Here is a 24,435-nt window from a genome sequence, read left to right as displayed (position 1 = left end):
TTATTAAAGTTTAATGGCAGTTGGAGAACTGAAGAACTTCCTGAATGTTTATTAAGTAAGATAATAAAATTGTAAGATTGGAATGAGCTGTCATTTGCTTCAAGTCAAAGCAAGAGAAACTAATGTGAGACATGTCTGCACTGCCAAGGACATAGGAGAGAGCGGGGGAAACCTAATGAAAGATGCTTTAAAAAAAATCCAGAAGTTTGTTGGGGGCAAAGCCTGAAATTGCTGAGGAGGCACATGTTCTGTTACTGTATTTAATATTACCACCTGATTGTGAAAGCCAGAATTAGCAAGTGGACCCATCACTTCGTCGACTGACTTAGTTGCAACAGTGTTTCTCCTCCATAACAATTGACTTAAGTCATACATGTTTCTAAGCAGCTGATTTCATTCCATTTCCAAGTTAAACAGTGTTGAAGTTCCCTCTGCCAGTCAAGTGGTGAGTTAGGCCTGTGAACCTGACCTTTGGTTAGGTTCGAGCACCTTTGGGTGCTGAAAAGGAATGCATATCATTCCTTTTGGCTGCTATTACAGGTGGTTTATGGGATGAAATGACAACAGACGAAAGGTGGGATTTCCTGGAAGACTGGCGATATGCATGTCCGATTTAATAGATTTTTAGTGAAAGTTGAAGTAAACTGTTTGGGTTACTTCAAATTACATGGGCCAGCATGTCTGTAGTGCAGATGGTCAGCTATCTAACACTGTGGTGACTTTGAACATAGATTCTTTTTGGCATATAACTTAGAGGAGGTGTCCAGTGGATGTATTGCACTAGAAGTTTCATTTATTTGCCTCCCATACTTTACTGCTTATATTTTCTTCTTCTTCTTCCATTCAGTAAACAAGCAGAAAAAAATTGCAGTAGTTCAGCCAGAGAAACAGTAAGTAACAGTTTTTTTGCTTTTATTTTTCATTGAGGTTTGGCTGGGTTTTTTTTTTTTTTTTTCTAATTGGTAAATCATCTCGTCTTAGGGGATTTAGCTTTAGAGAAGTGCTGTACTGAGGGCAGAGATTCTACAATCCATTTATCTTAATGCTGGTAGTTTGTTGATGTTGAAAAAGACCTCTTGCACTGCTTTAGTAGGAGACAGAAAGCATGGTATTTGGTTTTTAACAATGCTAGTGCACTCAGCTGAATTATGAGGTCAAGTCATTGAAGTTCTGGGGTTGAAATTGTTGATCTTTTTTTTAAAAGATTGCATATCTCTGAGTTCTGAAGTGCATTTAAGAAAAACTAGCTTGATCTTAAGATTGTAAGTTTGTGCTCGAGTCTTTTTTTAATGGTGTTAATAGGGAAAAACTGATTCTTTTTTGGTTGTATTCCCTTCTCAAATAATACAGTTTCTGTAATGTAAACATGCTTAGAAAAGGTGGCTGCCTTAACATGTAGCTGTGATTTTTGCACAGCTGATGAGAAAATTTGGCTTCTGCGCGAGTCATTTAGTAGGAACTTCTAATAGTTCCTTCCCAAATTAAATTTGGCCCAGACTAGCCCAAAAAGGAGAGTTCTACTAATACTCATTCATCTGTACTACGCCATGTATATGAAACTCCTTCATGTGAGCCTGCTCAAAAACACTCAGTAGAATGCCTGACAGTTGGTTTTATTGACTCTTAGAGCTTTACAAACACCAGATCTGTCAGTATCCTGCCAATGTTTTCATTGCTCTTAAAACCAGCAGACTGTTCTTCCCTGTTTTGTAATTGGAATTCTTACCAGAGTACTTGAGTCATTTTGGTTGTATTTTGTTAAAAATCCGTCTTTTTCAAATGCACAAAGTAACACTGTAGACTACCTTGTGCCATGAAATGTGAAACGAAGTTAAAAGGGCAGAAAATGTAAACTGTTGTTGGTAGCCTTGCGTGGTGTGTTTATCAGCCTGGTAGCCCGTATACTTCAGCAAGGAAGGATTGCTGCTAGCTGTAGCAGTACCGTAGTCCTTTCCAAATTGAATTTTACAGTCCTTGCATGTTATTGTTGTGAAATAGGGGGTGTAAAAAGCAGATGAATAAGGCTGGACCTGGAGGAAAAAAAATATTAATGGTTGAGTTTTAGTAACTGAGAGGTGTCTGTCCTTACCATCTGCCCCTTTTCCCAATCTTCTTTTCATTTCAGAATTTTGTCTTCAAGGACAGTTCATGATGGACTAAAGAACCAGGAACTGAACTCTTCTGACTCAGGTATTGATCAGAGAGGGCAGGCTGACAAAGACAAATCCTGTAACAGTTCAGCTGCCTCATTGTTCAGCTGCTCAACACTCTTCTGTTAGGATAGGGAAGAGGAGGAAAGGGTTTGAAGGTTTTCATCCTCGATGATTGGTTGAGCTTTGAAAAAAATGCAACAAACAAAAACATGCAATTACTTGTGACCTGCAATTGGTACGTGCATTAAACCTGGAAATTAGATTTTTACACCAAACATCCCTCACGCCGGCGGAGGATATGTGAAGCCAAATGTGTACTGTGACCTATGCAGATGATTTTTTTTATTGTCACCTGTTACATTTAATAATGTCTGGAGAAACATAACAGACACACTGCATCTGTGCTCTTGAGGTGTGAGATTCGAGCTTTGGGAAGCAGGTTTGTCTGGTTTTTTTATGGTAACTTCATCATCATGATAACAAAAGCAATTCAAACAGTAACTGCTTGGTGTGCCAGATGGTGAAATCTAATAATTTTCTAAACTGTTGCAAGAATATATGAATAAGTACATCTGCTGGTGAAACAGTCATACAGATCTATCTGTTTGGCAACAAAATGCCTCTTCTGCTGTTTTCTGTACAGTGAAATGCACATCTGAAGCTGAACCAAATGCAAGCTTTATAGACATGATTCGTGCTTGCTTAGCATTTTTAATGACTTTTAATAGAGTCATAATGTAAATTTGACTTCATTTATTTATCTGCCAGTTATCAACTACTGAATTTAAGATCTTTAGTGTAGTGTTGCTCAATCAGAAAAACTACAACACTGCTAGGGTAAAACAATTTTGTATTTATACATAAGTATCTTGCAGTACATATTATACATAACTTTAATTTTGGAGCAGCGTTGAACCATTTAATAGGTTTAGCAAACTTGATGGCACTCATGAAAGGTCACTTCGTCAGTTGCCGCATCTTTTGTTTGCTGATTGAGGGGAAAAGAGTATAAAAAATGCAAAGCAATGTGATGTGCTGTTCAGGATAAACAGTGGGGAATAACTTCGCTTCACTGGTGGCAGAACTTTGGTGGGAGAGGTAATTATTTAGACTGAAAATTTATCCATAGTTGCTGTGCAGGAAGTGCTTTAACTACCAAAAAGTTTGAGATTGTCATCTTCTTGCCTGTTTTCTCACTGGTGTAATACCATGAAGCATCAGACTAGCCAGGAAGAAATGTGTCTTTTCCGGAAAAAGACGAACTTTATTTGCTATAGTTTGACAATTTGCAAGCATGTGTGTGAAGTATGAAAAACATTTTGGGAACATTGGATAACTCGTGCTATCATTGCAAATGTGACACTGAACTGCCCCAAATTCACATCATTCAAGACTTCTTCCCTTCCTTTTCTACAGCAGGCAAAATATTACGTATTGCAAGAAGTCATTCTTTGCTGGGGACGTTGTAGTGTGTGATTTAAATCTTTGCTTTCTCATTTCTCAGTGGTAATTAATGGAAAGTACTGCTGCCCAAAGATCTACTTCAACCACCGGTGCTTCTCAGGGCCTTACCTTAACAAAGGCAGGATTGCAGAGCTTCCTCAGTCTGTGGGACCTGGGAACTGTGTTCTTGTTCTGAAAGAGGTGAGGTGGTTGTCCGTAGTAGACCTGCATATAGCAGTGTATCATAAACACTTGAGTATCTCTCTAATTATAGATGGGTAATGAATAAATTTAAGCGGATAATGAGTAAAAAGGTTTTTTTTTTTGTATAAAATCAAGTATAAATTCTGGACTTTTATGAATTTGGATGAGCAGAGTGAAAGCCTCTCATTTATCTGAGTTAGAGTCAGCCTTTTACTGCTAAACTTTATTTTAGGTTAAAACAGAGTAACCTGTAATTACCACGATCAAAGGAGTTAGTATCTTTTTATAGATGTAATAATGCTTCAGTTTTAATTAACAGAATTTAGCTTCAGACAATCTGAAAATTCCTTTACAGCTTGCACTGTTGATGTTAGAACAGAGGAAATACGATTTTCTTAGTAAAATGACAAACTATTTCAAGTAATCGAAAAAGTAAAAGAATTCTCTGTGTTTTTTAAGTTGAATATGATTTACAAAGATAGATGAAATTGTGATTTTGCTTTCCAACGTAACTGAGGGAGGGGAAGAGGGAGGAAGAGGCCATTATTTAAGGCCAAAGAGCTGCTTCTCCAGAAGGTGTTTCACAGCAAATTTACAGATACTTTAGTACAGTAATTATTTTTCTGAAATCTCCAAAAAGGTCATGGAGTGGTTATTATCTGACCTAAGAGGCTGAAAGTTTCCCAAGGCATAACTGTATGTGCATACTTGAACTCTCATGAAACAATCACTTTAAATGCAGGAATTAGCTCAACATCTCTGAAATTTTTACCTTCCCTACCGCGTATCATAACTGGGAGAGACCTTCACAAAGACTTTCTGGCAGGCAAGCTGTAAAATAAGAGTCTGGTTGACAAGAGTCAAGCTGATTACTGAAGAAGTTCAGTTTTTGCATACAGAAAAGTACCCCATCCTTTCTGCAAGTTTCAGTACTCTGATGTAAGAGCTCCAAAAGAGCAAGTTGAAATTCTATGCAGCTTTATTTAACTTGAAAGTTTAACCTGCTTCACTGCCTGAAAGCATGAAGTATGCACAAATACTCCTGACGTAGAGATGCTTAATGTTGCTAAAGTTCAACCAATATGCTTAGTTGTGTCATTTCGAATATGACTCTTCCTCAATCAATGAAGCCTAACGTGAGTTTGGTGCTCGCAATCTGTTTAATACTCTTCTTTTGAATTATAGACCACTGGACTCCTTCATTAGTAGCACTGAAGCTGCAAGTTTTGTTATGTCAAGGTTCTGATGCACTCAATTTGGGAATGATTTGCAATAAGTATACACTGAAAATAAGAAACACAATTTGAATGCACATTTTGTACTATCCCCCACTAACTTCAGGCTATTCACAACTTTGAGTTACTTCACAGCACCAGAGACATTCTCATTTTGTTACAGTCTAGGCCTTATCATGGTTCACAAAAGCAAACCAGAAGGGAGCTTAAGATTCTGCAGTATGATTTTGTAGCAAGTAGTGGGTTGGCAGGCAGCAAAATCCTGCAGCATTTTTTGGCACATCTTCACATGTCAAACAATCTCTAAGATAATCACTCAGATTTACCCAGGGTTACGCAAGTTTCGTAGTATTCAGCCAGGGGGTTTAATTTAGTGACGTGTAATTCAAGGGCAATGACTTGGAAATTGCTAGATACACTTGTGACTCTGCAGACAAATTCTGAAGGTTTGGCAAGGCCCAAAGTGTCGACTGCTCTCAGTTTTCATTTTGGCAGTACCAGGAGGTATCTGTAATCCTGCTGTGAATGAGTGCTTTGATGCTAGATAATTTGGATGAATAGAAGTAATTTCCTGTTATACCCTAGCACTTTAAAAGAGATTTATTGTACAAATAACTTAAATGTATTTTCTTCTCTTCCCTCCCTCACCGTAGGTTCTCACTTTATTGATCAATGCAGCTTACAAACCTAGCCGTGTCCTGCGAGAACTGCAGTTGGATGAAGAGGCTGCGTGGCATGGGCATGGAGAGACCCTAAAAGCCAAGTAAATTCTTGTCCTGTTCCCCACTGGCTTGATCCCAACCAATAGCAGTGTATGCTGAAACTTCTCACATTTCAGAGAAGGAAAAATTGCTTATAGTACATCAAATTAAACTTCCAAATCTTTGTAAACTTCTCTACAAATGTCTGGTGAAGCGCATCTGATTTTAATGCTGCTTAAAATGCCAGATGTGCTCTGCTACTAACGCAGAGCTTAGCAGCTACTGGTGAAGTAAGAATGGTGTGGGACTGGTACAACATAGCATATACACTAGCAGACCTGCAGGTGAGGTTTAAGATTAGTTCACCTGAAGGTAATTGTCGCTATTTTAAAGCAGAAGCACATACTGCTTAGGAAGCTTCTCAGACTTTGGTGGCATGTCCACACGCATTTCTCAGTGGAAGAAAATTCCTCTGAAATTAAGTTATAGCAGTGCTCTGAAATGGCCTGGCATGGAAGTCTTTCTACTACCCTAAAGCACTCCCTAATTTTCCTGGTGAGCTTTTTGGGTTGGAGCTTCTTTGCAAGATTATTTTGGGGCTAGGAAAGAAGCAGTGACCATATTTGCATGTATTTGATAAATCCAGATACTCCTTTATAGCCTAGTGCGCTGGGCTGCACTATGTCTGCGTACTAGAGATTAGATTTACCCAGTGGTGCCGTAGCACACTTCCTACATAGTTTGAACATGTCAGTAATTCTTTTATTGGATCGGTTTCACGTGTAAAAAGACACCTTTCCATATATTGAAGGATTGCAGTGGATTTGGACAATAGGAAGATCATGTGAAAGATTCATGTAAATAGAAGATGTAGTTGAAGAACAGAGGAAAAAACATATTTTGTTTGGCTTCCCTGAAGTTTCTGTATGCTTTCTTTTGTCGCATTAGTGAGACCAGGGATATCTGGACTATGATGATATAGCTCTTTCTTTTGGTGCATTAACTAGATACTTACAAGCCTGAGACATCCTAGCAGATACCAGCATGTGCCAGTAGTGGTGCTGGGAGAACAAAGCAGAAATGATGAATGACTCTGGCAGATATTTCACAGCGTGGCTCTGCCAGTGTGATGGCAAGGCTGTTGAATAAAAGAAATCTTTGCTTAATTTAAATCAAACAGCAGCAATATGTGGAGTCATGGCAAGTGACTGTCATGACGAATTGTTCAGCAGTTAGATGAAAGCTGATTGGAAATGTGACAGTAGTTAATTTGTTTGCCACAGTATGTGTATAGAATGGCTCACTAGAAGCTGTCTGCTGTTACCTTTATTAGCTGAATTTATTAGCACTCCATCTTGCTTTGAGGGACCAGCTGTCCACATCACAGTGGACACTTCTGCAGTCCCATAAAAACAAAGAAAGAACAAAACCATCTGTGAACAAAGAAAACAAATCTAAACTCTGGATGGTCCTCTCAGATGGTATTTTGTAGTTGCTGGCAGGGCAGTGTTGCTGTATTTGGTACTGCAGGCATCTCTCTGGTGCTGGCTTTTTTCTTTGCTTGAGGATCTGTCATAAGAGACAGGATTACCTGTTTCCTGGATTTTTCAGTCCCTAAAGTTCTCATTGCTCAGATTTTCCTTGAGTTTGATCTCAAAGCAATAGTCTCGTATGCCTCTCAGGGAAGTAGTTTTATCCTGGTAGTTAGAGGATTCCTGAATTGTGATGACATTTTCAATGTTAGGTACAAAGGGAAGAGCTACCGTGCAACTGTGGAAGTTGTGAGGACGGCAGATCGGGTGGCAGATTTCTGTAGGAAAACATGCATCAAGCTGGAATGTTGTCCGAACCTCTTCGGCCCTCAGATGGTGCTGGATAAGTGTTCAGAGAACTGCTCTGTCCTGACAAAGACTAAATACAGTGAGTAGGCAGCTGATCTCCAACCGAGGTGGGGCTTGGGGTGTTTGGGGGCTTTGGCTCCAGAAGGAATCCAGAGTACGTTGCTTTGCTTGCATAAGGAGCAGATCAAGCACTACATACACAGGCCTACAAAATATCTGTGTGCCAGTCTGTAGGGGAGAAAAAAACAATTTTAAATTAAGTGGTAGTACCATGGGTTAACTTGTTGTGTGCTGAAAACTTACCTTCTTAAGACAACTTTTGGGACAAGAACTGACTCTAATACTTATGTGGCTTTGTAATTGCTTTTACCGTTTTGTTGTGGAACAAAATAAAATAACTTCAAGCTCTTTTCTTAGCTTTTCGGTTTTTTAGTTTTTTTTGAACTAACTTTAACCATTTGACACTGTGAGAACAAACAGTGCATACTACAAAACATCACAAAAAGCACCATTAAATTGGACCGAGTCTGTAGTTGATGATTTTTGTGTAAAATCTGGTCATTTGAGGCTTCTCAGATATAGAGGAAGTAAACTTTATAGGGCAAATAACATTTATTAGTAACTCTTCTTCTTTAAACCAGATTAAAGAGGAAAATATATACTCATTTTGAAGTTTTGCAGAATTGGGATTTCTATGGGGACCTGTCCTTCTAGTGGTTTTAAAGTCCTGATGATGGACAAACATAACTAGTGACATTGAAGGTGCATTTCAACATGATGCTCCTTTCTTCTGTCCTGGTAGCACACTATTATGGAAAGCGGAAAAACAAGCGGATAGGTAGGCCTCCGGGTGGCCACAGTAACCTGGAAGTAGCCATGAAGAAACCAAATAAAAGACGGAAGAGGCGAAAACATTTTTTTGTTCATAAGAAAAAACGTTCTTCTGCTTCAGTGGATAACACTCCAGCTGGATCTCCCCAGGTACGAGACTGTCAACAGCTTTAATAGATGCGGTATGTGATCTTCAACCAGCTTCATTTGAAACAACAGACTGTTAGTTCCTCGTAACCTCAGGTTACAGCTGGCAAATGGGTGGCAAATTTGTAGCTTTTGGCCTGAATGTCCCATTTTTTCATCACTTTTTTTTTTCCTCCTACCTCTTCAGGGCAGTGGGGGTGAAGAGGAGGATGACCAGGATGAGGTAGATGAAGAATCTCTGACTGAGGATAGTACCTCAGAGCACCAAGACGAATTGCTTGAGGAGTCAGAGGTATCAGAGAAGAAGTCACTGTCATCCTCTCCTACACAGAGTGAACTGTCTCATTCCCTGGCTCAGGACCGAGACAAGCGGAAGAGGAAGCTCAGGACCTTTTCCTTTTCTGATGATGAAAATAAACCTCCTTCACCAAAGGTAACTTCAAATGTAGATTTATGTTCTAGCTTGCTCACTGTTGGGCAAGCACAAATATCTTGGAATATTAATCATCATACATGTGTTCTCATAAAATACTGTTACCCCATAAAGGGCATTGTGAAGAGACTACAGAATAATGAAAAATGATTATTTTTATTACAATTGTATTACAGGACCGTAATAAAGTCTAAACAGAAAGCTGTAGACAGAATGGTGAGCTTTCCATTTCCCAGCTGTTAGCACTCCTCTTGGTTCAGCCTTAGCAGTGATGTGGTGTTGACCAAATCCTGGTTTTAGATCCCTGCTTACGGGCTATAACATCCACCCTCAGCACAGTGCTGTTCTGCGCAGCTCTGCTAACCAAGCAGCCTCTATGCTTTGAGCTCTTATTAGAGCTTGATATGGCAGCTGAATGTTTGAGTGTGGGGAAGTAGAGGGGAGCGTTGGTCCATTGTATATATAATATTCTGGAGTTCTTTTTGTGATGGGTGGTTTGTTTAGGACATAAAGATGGAAGTTGCTGAAAAGCTGCAGCTGGACAGTAACCCTCTGGAATGGAGCGTGGCTGACGTTGTACGATTCCTCAAATCCACTGACTGTGCACCACTGGCAAGAATTTTCCTTGATCAGGTATTATTTCCTGTCTGTTAAAATTTGAATCTATCACATTCCTTCTTACCTTCTGTCGTGATTTAACCCCAGCCAGCAACTAAGCACCACACAGCGGCTCACTCACTTCTTCCCCAGTGGGATGGGGGAGAGAATCAAAAGGGTAGAAGTGAGAAAACTTGTGGGTTGAGATAAAGATAAAAACAGTTTAATAGGTAAAGCAAAAGCCACACACGCACGCAAAGCAAAAGAAGGGAATTCGTTTACTACTTCCCATGGGCAGACAGGTGTTCAGCCATCCCCAGGAAAGCAGGGCTCCATCACACGTAACGGTGGCTTGGGAAGACAAACACCATTGCTCTGAATGTCCCCCCTCTCCCGTCTTCCCCCAGCTTTTTATTGCCGAGCATGACATCATATGGTGGTGGACATCCCTTTGGTCCTTGGGGTCAGCTGTCCTGACTGTGTCTCCTCCCAGCTTCTTGTGCACCCCCAGCATGCTCCCTGGTGGGGTGTAAGCAGTGTGTGAGCACTGCTCAGCAAGAATGAAAACATCCCTGAGTTATCCACACTGTTTTCAGCACAAATCCAAACCACAGCCCCATACCAGCTACTGTGAAGAAAATTAACTCTATCCCAGCCAAAACCAGCGCATCCTCTAATGAATCACAAGAAGAAGCTAGTTTAAATTTTATAATAGAGTTTTGAGGAAACAAATACATGTACAACCTTCTGCAGTTCAGGAGAGGAAAGTTAAGAGAATGGCCAGAATTTTTCAAGTTTCTTAGTACTCAGTGGAGGATGCTTTGGTCTGTGGGGCATCCAAATCCCAAAACTATAGAGAATGCCTACAACCGTGCCCCATGAAGGCAGGAGCCTGTTCTCTAGGAGATACAGTTTTGCCACTTGTGTTGACTGTTCCGAATGATAAATGTTTTCCATTCTGCAGGCTAACTGCAGGTATCAGAGCGTTGTACAGCTGCACAACAAGGCAATGTTTTTGTGTTGAAGTATGACAGCTAGAGTACAAACATGAGTCAAGTTAACGTTTTACTTGCATCTTCGTTAAAATTTACCATTAAAAAAAATTGTCGATCAAAACTTTAGTACTAGATCTAATAGTGAGTATGGTTTGTGGTAGATGTTCCAGATGTACTTTTCCTTATAGAACCTCTCTTTCTCTAGAAAGATGCAAAGGTTAAGTAAAGTGACTTTCTGGATTAAATTTTCTTGGTTTCTGTTATTCGAGGGTTTTTTAAATATAGTATCTCATGAGGTTCTGTCCCTTAGCCGGTGAATTTGAGCTGATGTTTTAAGAAAGGAGTTAATTTGTTGTGAGAGAGAGATTTTTAATTTTTTTTTTTTTTAAGCTGCCTTAAGTAGCGTGAAAAAAAATCTCTAATTCGCAAGTGATCATGAATCTGAAATTACAGCGAGTCAAAGCTGAAGGAACTGGGAAAATAAAAATGCAAAGTCACTGTGGCGTTTTTGTCTTCTGACAGGAAATCGATGGCCAGGCACTGCTGCTGCTGACCCTGCCCACCGTTCAGGAGTGTATGGACTTGAAGCTTGGGCCAGCTATTAAACTTTGCCATCACATTGAGAGGGTCAAACTTGCCTTTTACCAGCAGTTTGCTAACTGAGGAGCAGCCAAGTTGAAGTGGACCTTTGAAGCACAACTACAAAAACTTGCTCCTTTCTCTCTAGCAAGGAAAGCCAAATGAAGTTAAACTGAGGCCCTGGTGGCCTAAGAACATCTGTCAGTCTCAGTTTTTTCGCTTTGACAAAAGGAAAGCAACATCTGGAGCAAAATGCCAATGCAAACACAGAGGCTACTCTACCAGCTGCCAGCTCGGGAACACAATAGTCTCTTGCTCTATGGTTCCCTTTTTTAATGTATTTTTTAATGATTACAGAAAAGTCTCCTCTGGTGGGAAATGACATTTCAATAGTTCTGTTGGCACGGAACTTTAAAAGGAGAAACGGATCCTGTTTACGTTAGCATGTAGGCTGCCAGAAATAACCTTTCTCTGTTCCCAGTGATTCACAGAATCCCCTTCCCTCCCTGTGGACGAACACTTGCTTTGCCACAGCACTGGCTTTGGAATGTGCTCTTTGCACATTCGTGTGTTAATGTTGAGTTTTTTAATGAATTTGTTCATTGTTAGGACAACAACATGGCCACAGGGTTCTGAATGTACAGTATAGCGAGAGTGTGGTTCCTTTTGTTTGTTTGTTTGTTTGTTCTTTTGTTGTTGTTGGGTTTTTATTTTGTTTTGTTTTTACTACCTCTGTAGCCTGAACAGTAGAAGTGATGAACTAAAAAGGGAGGGAACTACTTCTTCTGGACAAATTGTAGCTGCACAGCAGTCTCTCTTCTGTAGGCGCGTCAGGAGTACAAACCAGTGTCAGCATACGGAGCTTCTGGTCCAGAGCTTTAGCTGAAACCCCTGTAGGCTTAACCTGCGTGTTACCTTTTTTTCAGATGTCAGAAAACAGTTATTTTGCACTTCTCTTACAGGCAGGCTGTAGGAAAAAAAGGAAGGAAGGAGAAAGTGCCTCTGCATTTTCTATGTTTGGTTGTTAGATGTTTTGGGATTTTTTTTAATTCTGTGAAGTTATTTCCTTTTTCTTATAGCAAACAATTGGGCCATGTACAAAGAGCCTGTCAGCAGACTTTTGCTTTGCTACTGGAACGTCTTTTTAGAGAATACACTAAGGAAACTGCAATCAATAGAGGACTGCAACTTAGCTCTGCCAGCGTTTGCATACTGGAAACTATCTTATGAGCGTGACTTTGTATTTTTAACTATTTACAGCTGCTCAGGGTCAGACTTGATGAAAATGTCAGGGGGTTAGGAAGGGATGTCTGTGCTTTTTTTTAGAGAAAAACAAAACGAGAGACATCTAGTTCCATCAGTAGACCCATAGTAGGATGAACTGCTGATTTTAATTTTCCAGGGTAATAAAACCCAATCAGCCACTTGCTGTAGACCTGTGCTTGACACTTGAAGTAACAGGGCTTACCTTACTTTCCATTAAAGATGTGGGAAACTTTCATCAGGCTCAAGATCTGCATCAAATAAGCATTAGGTTTCAGATGGCTTGCATTCATTCACTCTGCCTGTTCTCCAGGTATTTGAAGGAGCGCAGGCAGGAGCTTCATGTGTGCAGCCCTGATCCTGTATCTCCTATTCAAATACATTTTTGCAGAAAGCCCCTGGCATACCAAAGCGTTGGAGGCAGGAAGGTGTTCACTGCAGGAGTTTGTTTAGGAAAAACACGTTTGCTGGTTTCTGATAAACACTGACTACTCTGGTGGAATGGTGTGATTCAAGTGTCTCTTAGGCCTACTGTGATCGGTTATTCTGATGCTATGAGCTGTAGGATTCAGCGAGGAGGTCATCTGTAACTAAGAGCTGAGTTTGCACAGTCTGTCTGTATCTGCCACAGAAGTGTTGAACGGGAGATACCTCCAATCAGAACTGTTTAGAGTCAGCAAAGCTAAATAACGGGGGTTTATTTCTTTTGCCTGTTAGAACAACTGCCTAGTTAAGGCAGAACTATTTACAGAAGTGCTAAAATCAGTATTTTTTTTTCATTCCAGAATCAAAATGTACATGCCAGACTGTTCACTAGCTGAGTATTCTTGAGGGAGGGAGGGCAATGTGTAGCTAGGACAATTTTTTCTCCCAAGTTGTAGGCAGAGTCTGAAAATATAATTAAATTGAAATGGAAATCAAAATGCCCCTTCTTCCTCGCACCAGGTATGTGGCCAATAAATGGATGTTTTGGCTCTTCACGTTGTGCCTGGGTCATCCGCCTGTACTCCGTTCCTTTAGGACAAGCTCAGTGATAAGCCATTCGGCCTGAAAAAAATTTTGAACAAACATTGCTGCTTTGCAGTCAGCATCTTGTCTTGAGATCTTTGACCAGCAAAGGACTTAGGGACCAGAAGATGATGCTTTTGAATCATATTTGTCATTCTTCAGGGTTTCCAGAATTCTATTGCACTGATGCCAGCAGAATTGACCTGCGGAGCCAAGAGATGTTGCTTCCACCCTTCCCCATGGACAGATAGATGTCTTTTTAAGTAGTTGTCAGGAGAGAACAGAGCGTAAAGGGTAATTTAGTGAACCTGTTAACATGGCACCTAGGGTTTTAAATACAAATGTCATACTTCTTTTTCTCAGTAAATAAAGCAGTCAGCAGTTTCAGAGGTTAGTGGGATACTTACTGGTCACCTTTGGCATGTTTTATAGGCTGGATTTTTCTGCCTTGTTTTGGGAGGCACTGACAGTCTGGTCCCAATGGGATCTATTTTTGTTGAGATTTTCAAAAGGGATGTTTTCATTATTTGTGAAATGTTTTTATGCTGCACACAGGTACTGTACACTCTGTTTCCTGGAAAAATGCACTCTGTTTTATTGCTGGATTTAAAAGGGATGATTGGGGCTTCGTGTTGATGGATGGTGTTTCTACTTGACTCTCTTTCAAGTTCACGTGCTGCTTTAGTTGCTCCGTTTCTTCAAAACTGGATTTTGGAGAGCTGATGGTTGAATTTTGGCTTTGGGTGATACCAGTGTTTCACCAGCAGGAGTTGCTGGGACTGCAGTAATTCAGGCTTCAGGGATTTGTGCTATCCTCTACCACATCCATTCACCATAAGATATGACAAAGCTGGAGTCCAGGAGAAAAGCAATGGTGTCTTGCACAAATGTCTTCAGTACCAGAAAATGAGCCCTTCATTGGGCCTTGTGTCCTGTTTGCGTGGATGGTGAAAGGAGATTTCCCTTGGCTGACCCATTGAGGGTTTGTATTCCTGCTTGTCTTATTTTCATACACATTGTATAGTCTTGGTTTTGCACATCATAGCTGTGGAAACCTCCATATGACACTCGTGGTGTGCCGAGTTTAGCCTTGTCAGGCAGAAAGATTTATTGAGTTGCTATAGTGTGCTTTCTGCACCAACACAAGGAATCCATAATAGACTTATTTAAATAGTATTTTACCTCCAAAAATGTCATGGAAGGTTAATGTGATAGAATTATCCCCAAAGCACGAGCAGCTTGCAGTCTATCCTAAGCTGAAAGCAATCCTTCCAGCAGAGGAGAGGTACAGCACTGATCTTGGTGAATGAAGACTACTCTTTTCTAATGCTGAACATTTCTGAAAGTTGCTCTTTGAGAAATTAAACAAGAGGCAGATTCATTTGTGTGTTGTATAGAACTCCAGGACTGTTTGCAGCCTCCCCTGGGATTAATGGAAACAGTACATACAGAGTTCGGAAGTGGTTGTTTAGATTACTTGTCACAACTTTCAGCAGTATTTTGTTGTTATTTTAGGATTTGCTAGCGTTTATTCTTGATTCTAATGATGCTTTAAAGGAGGGAAGGAGTATTTAGCTGCTAGGTCCACAGAAGTGTAAATATATTTACAGTTGATTGGACTGAGCACTCCATTCTTCTGTATAAAGTACAAAGACTTGGTACGTTGTTAGCAAAAGGCAAAGTGGCTCACGAGATTTTTGAATGTAATGGAATAGGCTTCAAAACTATCAAGCTCAAATTGGAGACTGGATACGTTTGGACCAAATCTGTTCTTAGAGGAGAAGTTACTAGATGAAGTAGCCTTACCAGAAAGCCAAAAAAATACAATGATCCTATACAAAGCTACTCCTTCACCAGTCGTGTCACATAGTGACAGACTGGTTACTGCCTACTGTGAGCTTGAATTACCTGAAAGTAACTAAGCACAAAGACACAGGCTCTGTCAGGAGACTTCAAGTGTTTGGCTGAAGGCTCCAGTTTGAAGGGATTGTGTGCTGAACCCGCATTTCAGAGTGCTGCCAACCTTCCCAAAGATGCATGTAGCCTTGTTTTCAAAGGCAGCCTTTTGGGTGAAGAATTAGAATGGGACTTGGGAACACCAGATACAGCAAGCCTCTTTATTGTTACGTGTTTTTCTAAAAAAGTAATAATCTATTTGAAATATAGCAAAAGTGAGCTAAGGTTAGTGATGCTTTGTCTCCATGGTCATTTCTAGCTTCCTCAGCGTCACATCTGTTGTTCTGAAACGCACCAGACGTATAAATTGACTTTTTGATGAGAAGACAAAGTTGTTCTGTTAGGTGCAAAGCCAGCAGTGTTTGGCTCAGCTTTAAGCCATGGAAGCGAGCAGGTCTTGCGCTGACAAAATTCGAAGGCAGTGGGTCTAACTGACTTAGCACAAACATGGGCACGGAGCCTGTGGAAGTCCTCTAGCCTTGCACAGTTCAAGAGGAACAGGCCTTCTGCTTGAGACACGGGGATGGCTCACTCGAGTTGCGTGAATGAGCAATGAAGTCCGGGCACAAGTGAAATCTTGCCCACTTTGGAAGTTCTTGAGCACCAGTTTCCAAGAAACCTCGTGGAAAAAAAATTCTGGAGGTGTCATGTTTCTCCTCTCCTCTTTCATTTCTTTTTTTTTTTTAAATTTCTGTTTAAAATAAATTTTAAATAATCTTTGTAGACAATCAGAGGTCTTCTAGGAGACTCGACCCTAAAGGGTACCTGCTCTCCACCTGTGGGCCTCTTTCTTATACTAACTCATTGGAACTGATTGCACTTTTCCTGTATTTTGCCTTTTTTAATTAGCTGCTTGTTCTTAAACAAAGATTTAAAAGCATATTTTGTTGTGTCCCTTCTGCTTGTTGTTTTATCTTTCTTTAACTTTTAAAAAAAAATATATATATGCAGTGAGACTGAAGTACTACATGGAAGAGAAACATGCACAAGAAAATATGCCTATTAAGTCCCACCATGTGTTTGAGCAGGTGTAACAATTTAATCAGAGGATTTTTTAAAAAATATTTTGGATGGATATTTTGCTCGTTTTGTCTGTAAATAGTGTACATAAGGTTTGTGGTATATGACAGTTTTAAGTGGTTGTAAGAAAATTAAAAAAGATGCTTAAACTGTTACTGATGGCTTGGTGTTTATATAATGATAATACTGCTGCTTATGGTGAGCAATTTTCCATCTTACAGAAGTAACTTTTCTTACAGAAAACTCTATAGCACGTTTCGTTACTTGCATAAAAGGTGAATGCAGACCACGTAAATACCACTTGCTGGGCTTCGTGTTAAGAGCTCGATTGGGTTCTATACAGTTCCCTCAAATGCAGGAATCCTGTTTCTCTAAGCCTCTTCTAAGGCAACAGATTTAGGTTTCACAGAGTGCTAAAGCTAATATCCAGAAGCGGAGGACAGAACCTATGAGTTGTGGTAATTTTCTTTTATTGCTTTCTTTGAACATAAGGAGCTGCTTGGTACGATCCGAAGCAAACCTTGCAGAGGCTGCTGCTCCTTCTGGTTGGTTTGTAAAAGTTTACACTGTCCGTCAAGTCACATTCTAAAAAGGGCTGGCTTTGCTTTATCGGAGTAACGTGAAGATCCACAGGATGGGTCAGAAACAGATCGGCTTTGCAAAGTTCGTGTTTCCTTACTTGGCGGTTCCAACAGATTGTACCCGTGTGCTCCTCGGCCCCTTTTTCTTGGCTTGAGCTTCAGTTTGTCTTGAACTGATTTATACTGGGTGCAGAAAATGCATAGGAGTGGGACGAAAATGATTTGCTTAACACTGTATTTAAACATCTATAAATCTGTAGGATTTTAGGTAAATCATCTTTACTTCCCTTCACAGAGCACTGTGACCTTGAGAGAAGTCTGAAGGCTTATGAGTAGCATGTATCAGGAGGCAATGTCTTGGTTGTCTGCTGCAGGTTTCAGAAGGGTTCATATGGACCACGAGGAGCTGAAAACCCTTGAAGAATTATTTTGGGAAATAATCTGTTTTAAAAGCATGGAACATAGAGTAATGTGAGGCATAAACCCTTCCAGTTATGTTTCCAGATTCATGTCTGAAACATAAATTTTGTGTATAAAAAGCATTAAGTAAATCTTTAAGTGCTGTAAGCGTCCAGGTCAGGAATGTGTGTGGAACGTCTGATGTCCAGCAGCAGCTGTGGAAGCTGAAAAACTGCTGCTGGGCCACAAGTAAATAGGTCAGGCCCATGTTTGAGGTGCAGTGCTTGATGGCTGCGATCCCTGCATGCGAGGGGGAGAACAAGCAACCTGCTTTGGTCCTTTCTCTCAGATAACTCTGTTTGCCTTCCTGAACTCTTGTTTTTGATGCAGCTCAGAGCAGAGGAGCCTTGACCCAGGGTGCGGAGGCACTGGGCAGCGCGTTTTGGCCGTGTGCTCTCTATGTCGGAGAGTTGAGGGCGTTTCTTTTCCTCGCTGCGACTTCCAGATGGTTATGGCACAACCTGTCAGAGAAGCACCACCGTGGGCCAGTGCGGCTCAGCTCTGCCTGCCAGGAGGCACCAGCAGGTCGGTGTGATTGTAGGTGGCTGCAGCAAACGTCATTGTTTGGGCAGCTATTGCTTCATGCGCTCGGCTTGGGCGTCTGACAGCCTTAAACACGTTGTGCTTCTGAGCAAATTCGTCTTTAGGCTGGGGTTTTAACTGTTGAAAGAAACTCAAGAAACAATGTAAGAAAAAACTAGAACGGGACATGACCAGGCTGATCCGCACTGAAAATAGGAAACTTGGATGCGGTTCTGCCTCGTGATTTAGAGGGTATGGCGCGATGGGGTCAGACTCCCTGGTCACGAGTACGTTTTCCAAGTGAAAATGCTGACGTGTTGTGTTTTGTCCATTGTGCCGTTAGTTGCCCCTTTAAAAGAAAACTTTTGCTAAAGAATACGGGTCTTTATTTCTTCTTTCTAGTGTGATGTCAGGCTTGCGGGGGCTGCGGCTCTGACCTGTAGCTGGTGGGTGGACACAGAACCCGGGGGGCGGGTGCACTTCTGGCGCGGGGTTGATCCGTCGGCGTCACGGCGCGATTTGGGAATCGCTTCGCATGCTGGAGCCAAACTGTTTAGCGGCTGCTCGGCGTACGAGTCGCCTGGGGAACGCAGCCCAGCGCGGAGGGGCCCGCCAGGCTGCCGGCTCTGCCCCGGCAGCACCGGGAAGGCTCGGGGGCTGCTGACGCGCCCGAAGCCGGTGTTTCGACAGAAGCCTGCGGCGGCTCCGCTCTCTCCTCCCGCAAAGGTGCGCGGGGGGAAGGAACGCTCTTCCGGAGGCCGGTACGTGCCGGCCGCGCCGCTTCGCCGGCGCGGGCAGGTTCGGAGCCGCGGCGGTGCCGAACGGCGCGGGCGGGTCCCCGGGGCCGGCTGCGGCCAATGGGAGCGCGGCGCGGGCGGGTCCCTCGGCCGGCTGCGGCCAATGGGAGCGAGGCGTGGGCGGGTCCCCGGGGCCGGCCTGCGGCCAATGGGAGCGCGGCGCGGGCGGTGACGCGGCGGGGCGGGCGGCGCGGCGCAGGAAGCGGGGCGGGGGGCGCGGCCTCGCCCGCCGGTCGCGTCGTCGCCTCCGCCGCCACGCGCCGCCGAGGCGGGCGCCGGCCGGGCCTGGCCATGGGGCGCCGCCGCCCAACGGCAGCCTCGGCCTCACCGACGGCCCCCCGCAGCCCGGCGGGGGGGCGGCGGCGGGGCCGGGAGACCGCGGCTGCGAGAACGGGGCGCTCATGGACAGCTTCGGCATCTTCCTGCAGGGGCTCCTGGGCGTTGTGGCCTTCAGCACCCTCATGCGTGAGTGGCGGCGGCGGGCCGCGGCCTGCGGGGCTCCGCGCGGCGGGCGGGGCGGGTCCCTTTCTGCTCGCGGCGCTCGGTTAGCTGTGCCGCCACCCCGCCGTGGTGTCCCGAGGCCGCCCCGGGAGCAGCACTGTGCTGTCCCCGGGCTCCGGGCCGGGAAGGGCCGCGGCGGCCTCAGGGAGCGCAGCCGCGCCGGGGGCCGTGTCGGTGCCCGCTGAGCTGGAGCGGGACCGTGAGGTGAGGCTGCGGGACGCGGTCCGGCAGCCCGCGGCGGCCTCTGCGCCGCTGCCCTGGCGGGGTCCGTGCCCCTGCGGGGCCGGAGCGGAGCAGCGGCCGGGCTGCCTGCGGGAGCGGCCGGGGGAGCGGCCGGCGGGCTTCGGAGGCGGGTGTTCGGGACGAACGGCGTTGTTCCTGAGAGTCTGTGTGGAGCGCTTCGCGCAGATGCACTTTCTGAAATTTACTTTCCCAATATTTTTCGTTTTACCCGTGCTGATGTAATTTATCGCTTTGGGGAAAGGCGCGTGTTCCGCTCTGGAGCCCCGCGGGCTCAGAATATACGAAATGAACGGGCTCGCGGGCTCGGCGTCACAGCCCTGCCGTGTCGCGTTACCGGTAGCGAAGTAAGACGCGCGTGTTTCCGTACGTGCGCACGGTGCTGCAGCTGGGGGGGTGCTGCGCTCCCGTGGCTGTCCCGGCCGCCCAGCTGGTGCGCGGCCACTTGTTACGCCCGCTCACCTGGGCTCGGTGGAGAGGCAGGGAAGGCTGGAGCCGTGGTGACACCAGCCTCCGCCTGCTCGGAGGGAATCGCAACCATGTTGGAGCAGTTCTGGAAGACTTTTCTCTCTATTCCGCACTGCAGTTAGCAACCCTTCCATTGAGGAGTAAAAAAAAGCCCAGTGCCATTGCTCAGCCTGACTATGAAGTCGCTGTTAACAAAAAGTTGGGGAGGGAAAAGGGAGCATCAGCTACAAGTACCTTACAGAGACCAAGATCCTGTTTATGTCAGGATTGCACTGATACCATTTCATGCTAGTGTCATGCAATTATGGCCAAGTCAAAAGTTTGCTAACACGCTGTATTTGCATACCTTAGTGTTTCAGTCATGGCTAACATGGCATTGCTCTTATAAAAGCTATGCGTGTAGCATGTTATGTAGCACCCGGCATATGCATCTCTGAACGGCAACAGTAATCACTGCTGTAATGTTCAGTCAGTCAGAGTTTTAGCAGTTTGGCAGAACAAAAGTACCTCTCTCTAAGAAGATTATGTGTATGCATTGTTGCTTTTAGAATGAAGAGTTGCAAATATGTAATTCTTATGGATGGTGCATCAAAAGATGAAGAACTCCAGATGTATCCCTGGAAGTGTTTCAGGCAAGGTTGGATGAGGCTTTGGGCAACCTGGTGTAGTGGAGGGTGTCCCTGCCCATGGCAGGGGGGTTGGAACTAGATGAGCTTTGAGGTCCCTTCCAACCCGAACCATTCTATGATTCTATGTGTTATTTGTAAGCATAGTATCTTTTTTTTTTTCTGGAATGGTATCACTTATCCTTACATGTTTTACAGTAACACTGAAATAGTCAGTGTGAATAGAGAAAATATGGCCTATGAAAATAAAAGCCTAGTTGTTAGCTGCACTTCCTGACTTTGGTTAGATATTTTAAACCATGAACTATTGGAAGGAGACTGTGAATGAAGCGCTTGCAATTGTGAAAGAAGGGAGTGAAAGGAAGGTAGCCAATCCTTATAGTGGGTACTGGTGAGAAAAGGAATCTGTTTCCAAAGCAGATTAGGGCAAAAAAGTAGCAACTTATGCTTAGAAGTGTTTACATTTAAAAACAGAAGAAGAGGTAGGTTTGTCCTACTTTTGATAGCCACTTCCACTGGCTGTCAAACTTCCACAGTTCTCTTCCACTTTATTTTGGGCCTCTCCCCTAGCAGGAGGAGAAGTTGGCCCCACTACATGGACCAGTTACACTGGTAAAAGAGCAGTTCTCTCTTTGAAGTGCTGTGTTGTGCTGGACGGGTGGTTCTGTTGTGGTCTGCTAGTTTTGTCTGAACCTTTCTATCGTTTTTCCTATCATGTGCAAAACATCTGCTATGTTGTTGCAAAACCTTTAAAAGTTGCCTCAACAAACAGGGACTTTTTGTCATTCGTGGGACAGAGAAGCAGGAATTTGTGGCTGAGGGAGAACGTGACCTCTCCTCAGCAGTTGCCTCGGCATCTACATGGTTGTTGCTGTTCCTTGAGCTGCTGTGGCAGAAGGGATGACACAACTCCTGGAGCCGGATCGCAGAACCGATACAGCAAGAAAAATAAACAGGGAGACGTGGTTATTTTTAAGCTGGAGTGTTTCCTTGCTGTGGTCCTCTAGCTGTCCCGAACAACAGGGGCGGCAGGCAGGGACTGCTTGAGAAGTGGCACCACTGCCAGGCCAGAGGTGGGCCTCCCGTTTGAACAGTTGTTAATTCTCTGTATGTGGCTGTGTCGCTTCTCCAGCTGTCCTCTGTGAAAAGACAGAGAACCGAAGGCATGTGGCTGGCTGGTTTTTACATTTAACTTATGAAGGGCAAGTCGCTTGCCTTTTTTGTTTTTTTTTTGAAAGGGAACCCTAGAAGGAGATACTCTAATACTTTGGTGGCAATTAATAGTGCAGAACCTCTGTAGAAAAAGAAATGAAAGCAACGGCAGCAGAGACCCATTGTATAATTGCTCTTTATGCACTGAGGCTGTTTTCCTTTGAAAATATTTGATTTGACTTGTAAAGATTAAAAATTTTTGGGAAGGTGGCTAATCAAAGGCTGACCCAGACTTGCCCTTTTCCAGATAAATCTTACCATCCTTGTGTTCAGTGGAACAAAGAAGGTTTTTTTTAAATTTTCTGATCATAGTAACAAGCTGTAAGAGGTGGAGGACCTTTTCTGTGCCCCAACGGTAGATGTTTGTCACAAATGACTGAAGGACGGTTCTTAAAGCAACATTGTTAAGATCTGACACTCCAGTTTGCCACCTTCTTGTGTGTACACCTGTCCAGTTGCTGTGAAGTTATGCCATCAGCTGACCTGCCAATGACATCACTTAAACTCCATTTTTTAAGGGCTAAAACGTGGTTAAGTGTCAGGTTTTTAGTTTGTTGGAGATGTGGCGACTCTCTGACAGGGGGCATGGAAACCACATTGCTGCGACCAATCTTCTAATATTTCAAAGGAAGGTTTTTACCCCAATCACATTATCGCCTACCTTGTGTGCGCCCTCAGTACTGAACTGGCACAACCAAGAAGTGGCAGGAACAGAGAATTTCTCGCTTGAGCTTACAAAATTATTGAAATTAAATCTGAAGTTTCCTTTCTTTGTAGCTCTTGCTTCTTTGTCTGTCACACAGGGAATGAAGAAACAGTTTAACTTACTCTTACCTCACAGAAGCCCTTTAAATAAGTGACTTTGTTCTGTTATTTTCAGATTCAGATAATACAGCATGTCATAACCCCCTTAGCCAAAAAGTAGAAGTTTGCATTTGTTTGTATCGCTACGTCAGAACCAGGGGTGAATATTCTTAATACGGAGCCTGCCGGTGTATTGTCTTTAATTGCTGAGAATTAATCTTTACTGCTCACAGTTCAGTCCTCTGCTGTGAAGCTAAAGACGCGTTGAAACGGTCTCCCCCACACACCACAGATGCTCCAGTACGCCGAATGTTGTACTGAGGTTGGTGAGACAACTTCTGTTGCTTCTCTCCTAACCACAGGCTCTGCCTGCCTGTCAAAGGGAATTAACCCACTAAAACTACCTCTTTTTGGCAAATCCGCTTGGACCGGCAGCCCTTTGGATTCTGGCCACTAATTCCAAGCCTGTTAGCCTGCATTTTGGAAGTCTGTTGCTTAGTTTTGGTCCTGTCCCTCTTGCCTAAGTACACGTTATTTTCCATCCTAGTTTATTTAAGCCAAACCACTTCATAACAGGAAGTCTCAATGAGTTTCCTTTGATGGAAGAGAGGTATGTTTATGCTTCAGGTCAGTAAGCCAAAGATAATATTTTTTTCAAAGTTTGCCATTATAATGCTTGTATCTTGTTCATGGGGATCTTATTTTAAAGTAATGGGGGGAGGAGGTGTGCAACAGTTATGTTTTTTATTAGTGATACCACAAAGCTGGTTGTAAATATTTGTGTATAAGATGATGTGTTTTGTTACTAATACCCAGCACCTTCTGAGCATTCTGTGGTTAGGCTTTATTGTCATGAATGATTAGAGAGTGGTGTTGGCACAGTATTCCCACACACCTACCGTGTAGGTTGTAGCTGTAAATAATAGCAGTTTTTATTAGCCAAACCTGCAGAAAGGTGTGGGGAAAAAAAACCTGTTACCCATTCCTTTACCCTGACACAAACTGTTTCGAGTACTTCCTCTTGGATATGTAGTTATTTACTAAACTTGTTTGTCAGAAGATGGTACCTTATCAGAGTGTGGATATGTTTGTTTTGGGATACTTAGGAATGGCTAAGAAGTTAGATGTGAGTCATATCGATGAATTATCGAAATAGAAGAGTCGTTTGGTCCTCTGCAGGTAAAAGGTTTGTGGCTGCCTGTGAGGAAAATATAAATATGCTGTAAAGGAGACTGGAACGTATGGGTCTGTTACCTTTTTGTGGTTTTATTACATTTTGTGTCTGTACTTGCACTGGGAAGGGTGAAAGGCTCTCTGTTAACAAACGTGGAATGATGGGGTATGGGTGTGGTGAATAAGTGAGTAGGTGGGTTGCCATTGAGGGTCACAGCTGGAAAAAAAAAAAAAGAAACAATTCTTATAAAAGGTACTGTGTATAAAAATATGCTTTTTAGAGGAATTTTTTTCATATTTTCGTCAAGGTAAGGGAGTATTATTATGGGGAATAGTCATAAAATCATAGAATGGTTTGGGTTGGAAGGGACCTCAAAGATCACCTAGTTCCAGCTCCCCTGCCATGGGCAGGGACACCCTCCACTACACCAGGTTGCTCAAAGCCTCATCCAACCTGGCCTTGAACACTTCCAGGTATGGGCAGCCACAACTCCTTGGGCAACCTGTTCCAGTGCCTCGCCACCCTCTGAGTGAAAAATTTCTTCCTTATATCTAATCTAAATCTGCCCTCTTTCAGTTTAAAGCCATTACCCCTTGTCCTGTCACTACATGCCCTTGTCCAAAGCCCCTCTCCAGCTTTCCTGTA

General features: G+C 43.3%; 2 protein-coding genes across 2 annotated transcripts in view; both read left to right on the top strand.

The window, feature by feature from the left end:
• The window catches only part of SFMBT1 (Scm like with four mbt domains 1), a 33,812-nt gene extending 22,541 nt beyond the window's left edge, over positions 1-11,271 (top strand). Inside the window, 9 exon segments of the mRNA XM_009979715.2 lie at positions 848-890; positions 2,126-2,190; positions 3,658-3,797; positions 5,689-5,798; positions 7,481-7,656; positions 8,380-8,558; positions 8,743-8,988; positions 9,493-9,621; positions 11,103-11,271. Coding sequence (XP_009978017.2) covers positions 848-890; positions 2,126-2,190; positions 3,658-3,797; positions 5,689-5,798; positions 7,481-7,656; positions 8,380-8,558; positions 8,743-8,988; positions 9,493-9,621; positions 11,103-11,243 — 1,229 coding nt within the window. The 3' untranslated portion in view covers positions 11,244-11,271.
• A 6,951-nt stretch (positions 11,272-18,222) lies between these two features.
• STIMATE (STIM activating enhancer) overlaps positions 18,223-24,435 on the top strand; it is a 35,244-nt gene continuing 29,031 nt past the window's right edge. Inside the window, exons 1-3 of the mRNA XM_086619275.1 lie at positions 18,223-18,255; positions 18,371-18,933; positions 19,034-19,230. Coding sequence (XP_086475401.1) covers positions 18,223-18,255; positions 18,371-18,933; positions 19,034-19,230 — 793 coding nt within the window. The remainder of the gene's footprint in view (positions 18,256-18,370; positions 18,934-19,033; positions 19,231-24,435) is intronic.

The sequence above is a fragment of the Tauraco erythrolophus genome, chromosome 12, assembly GCF_009769465.1.
Source record: "Tauraco erythrolophus isolate bTauEry1 chromosome 12, bTauEry1.pri, whole genome shotgun sequence".
NCBI classification, from domain to species: domain Eukaryota; kingdom Metazoa; phylum Chordata; class Aves; order Musophagiformes; family Musophagidae; genus Tauraco; species Tauraco erythrolophus.
Note: the sequence above shows the minus strand (reverse complement) of the source record. Positions and strands in the feature narration are given on the sequence as shown.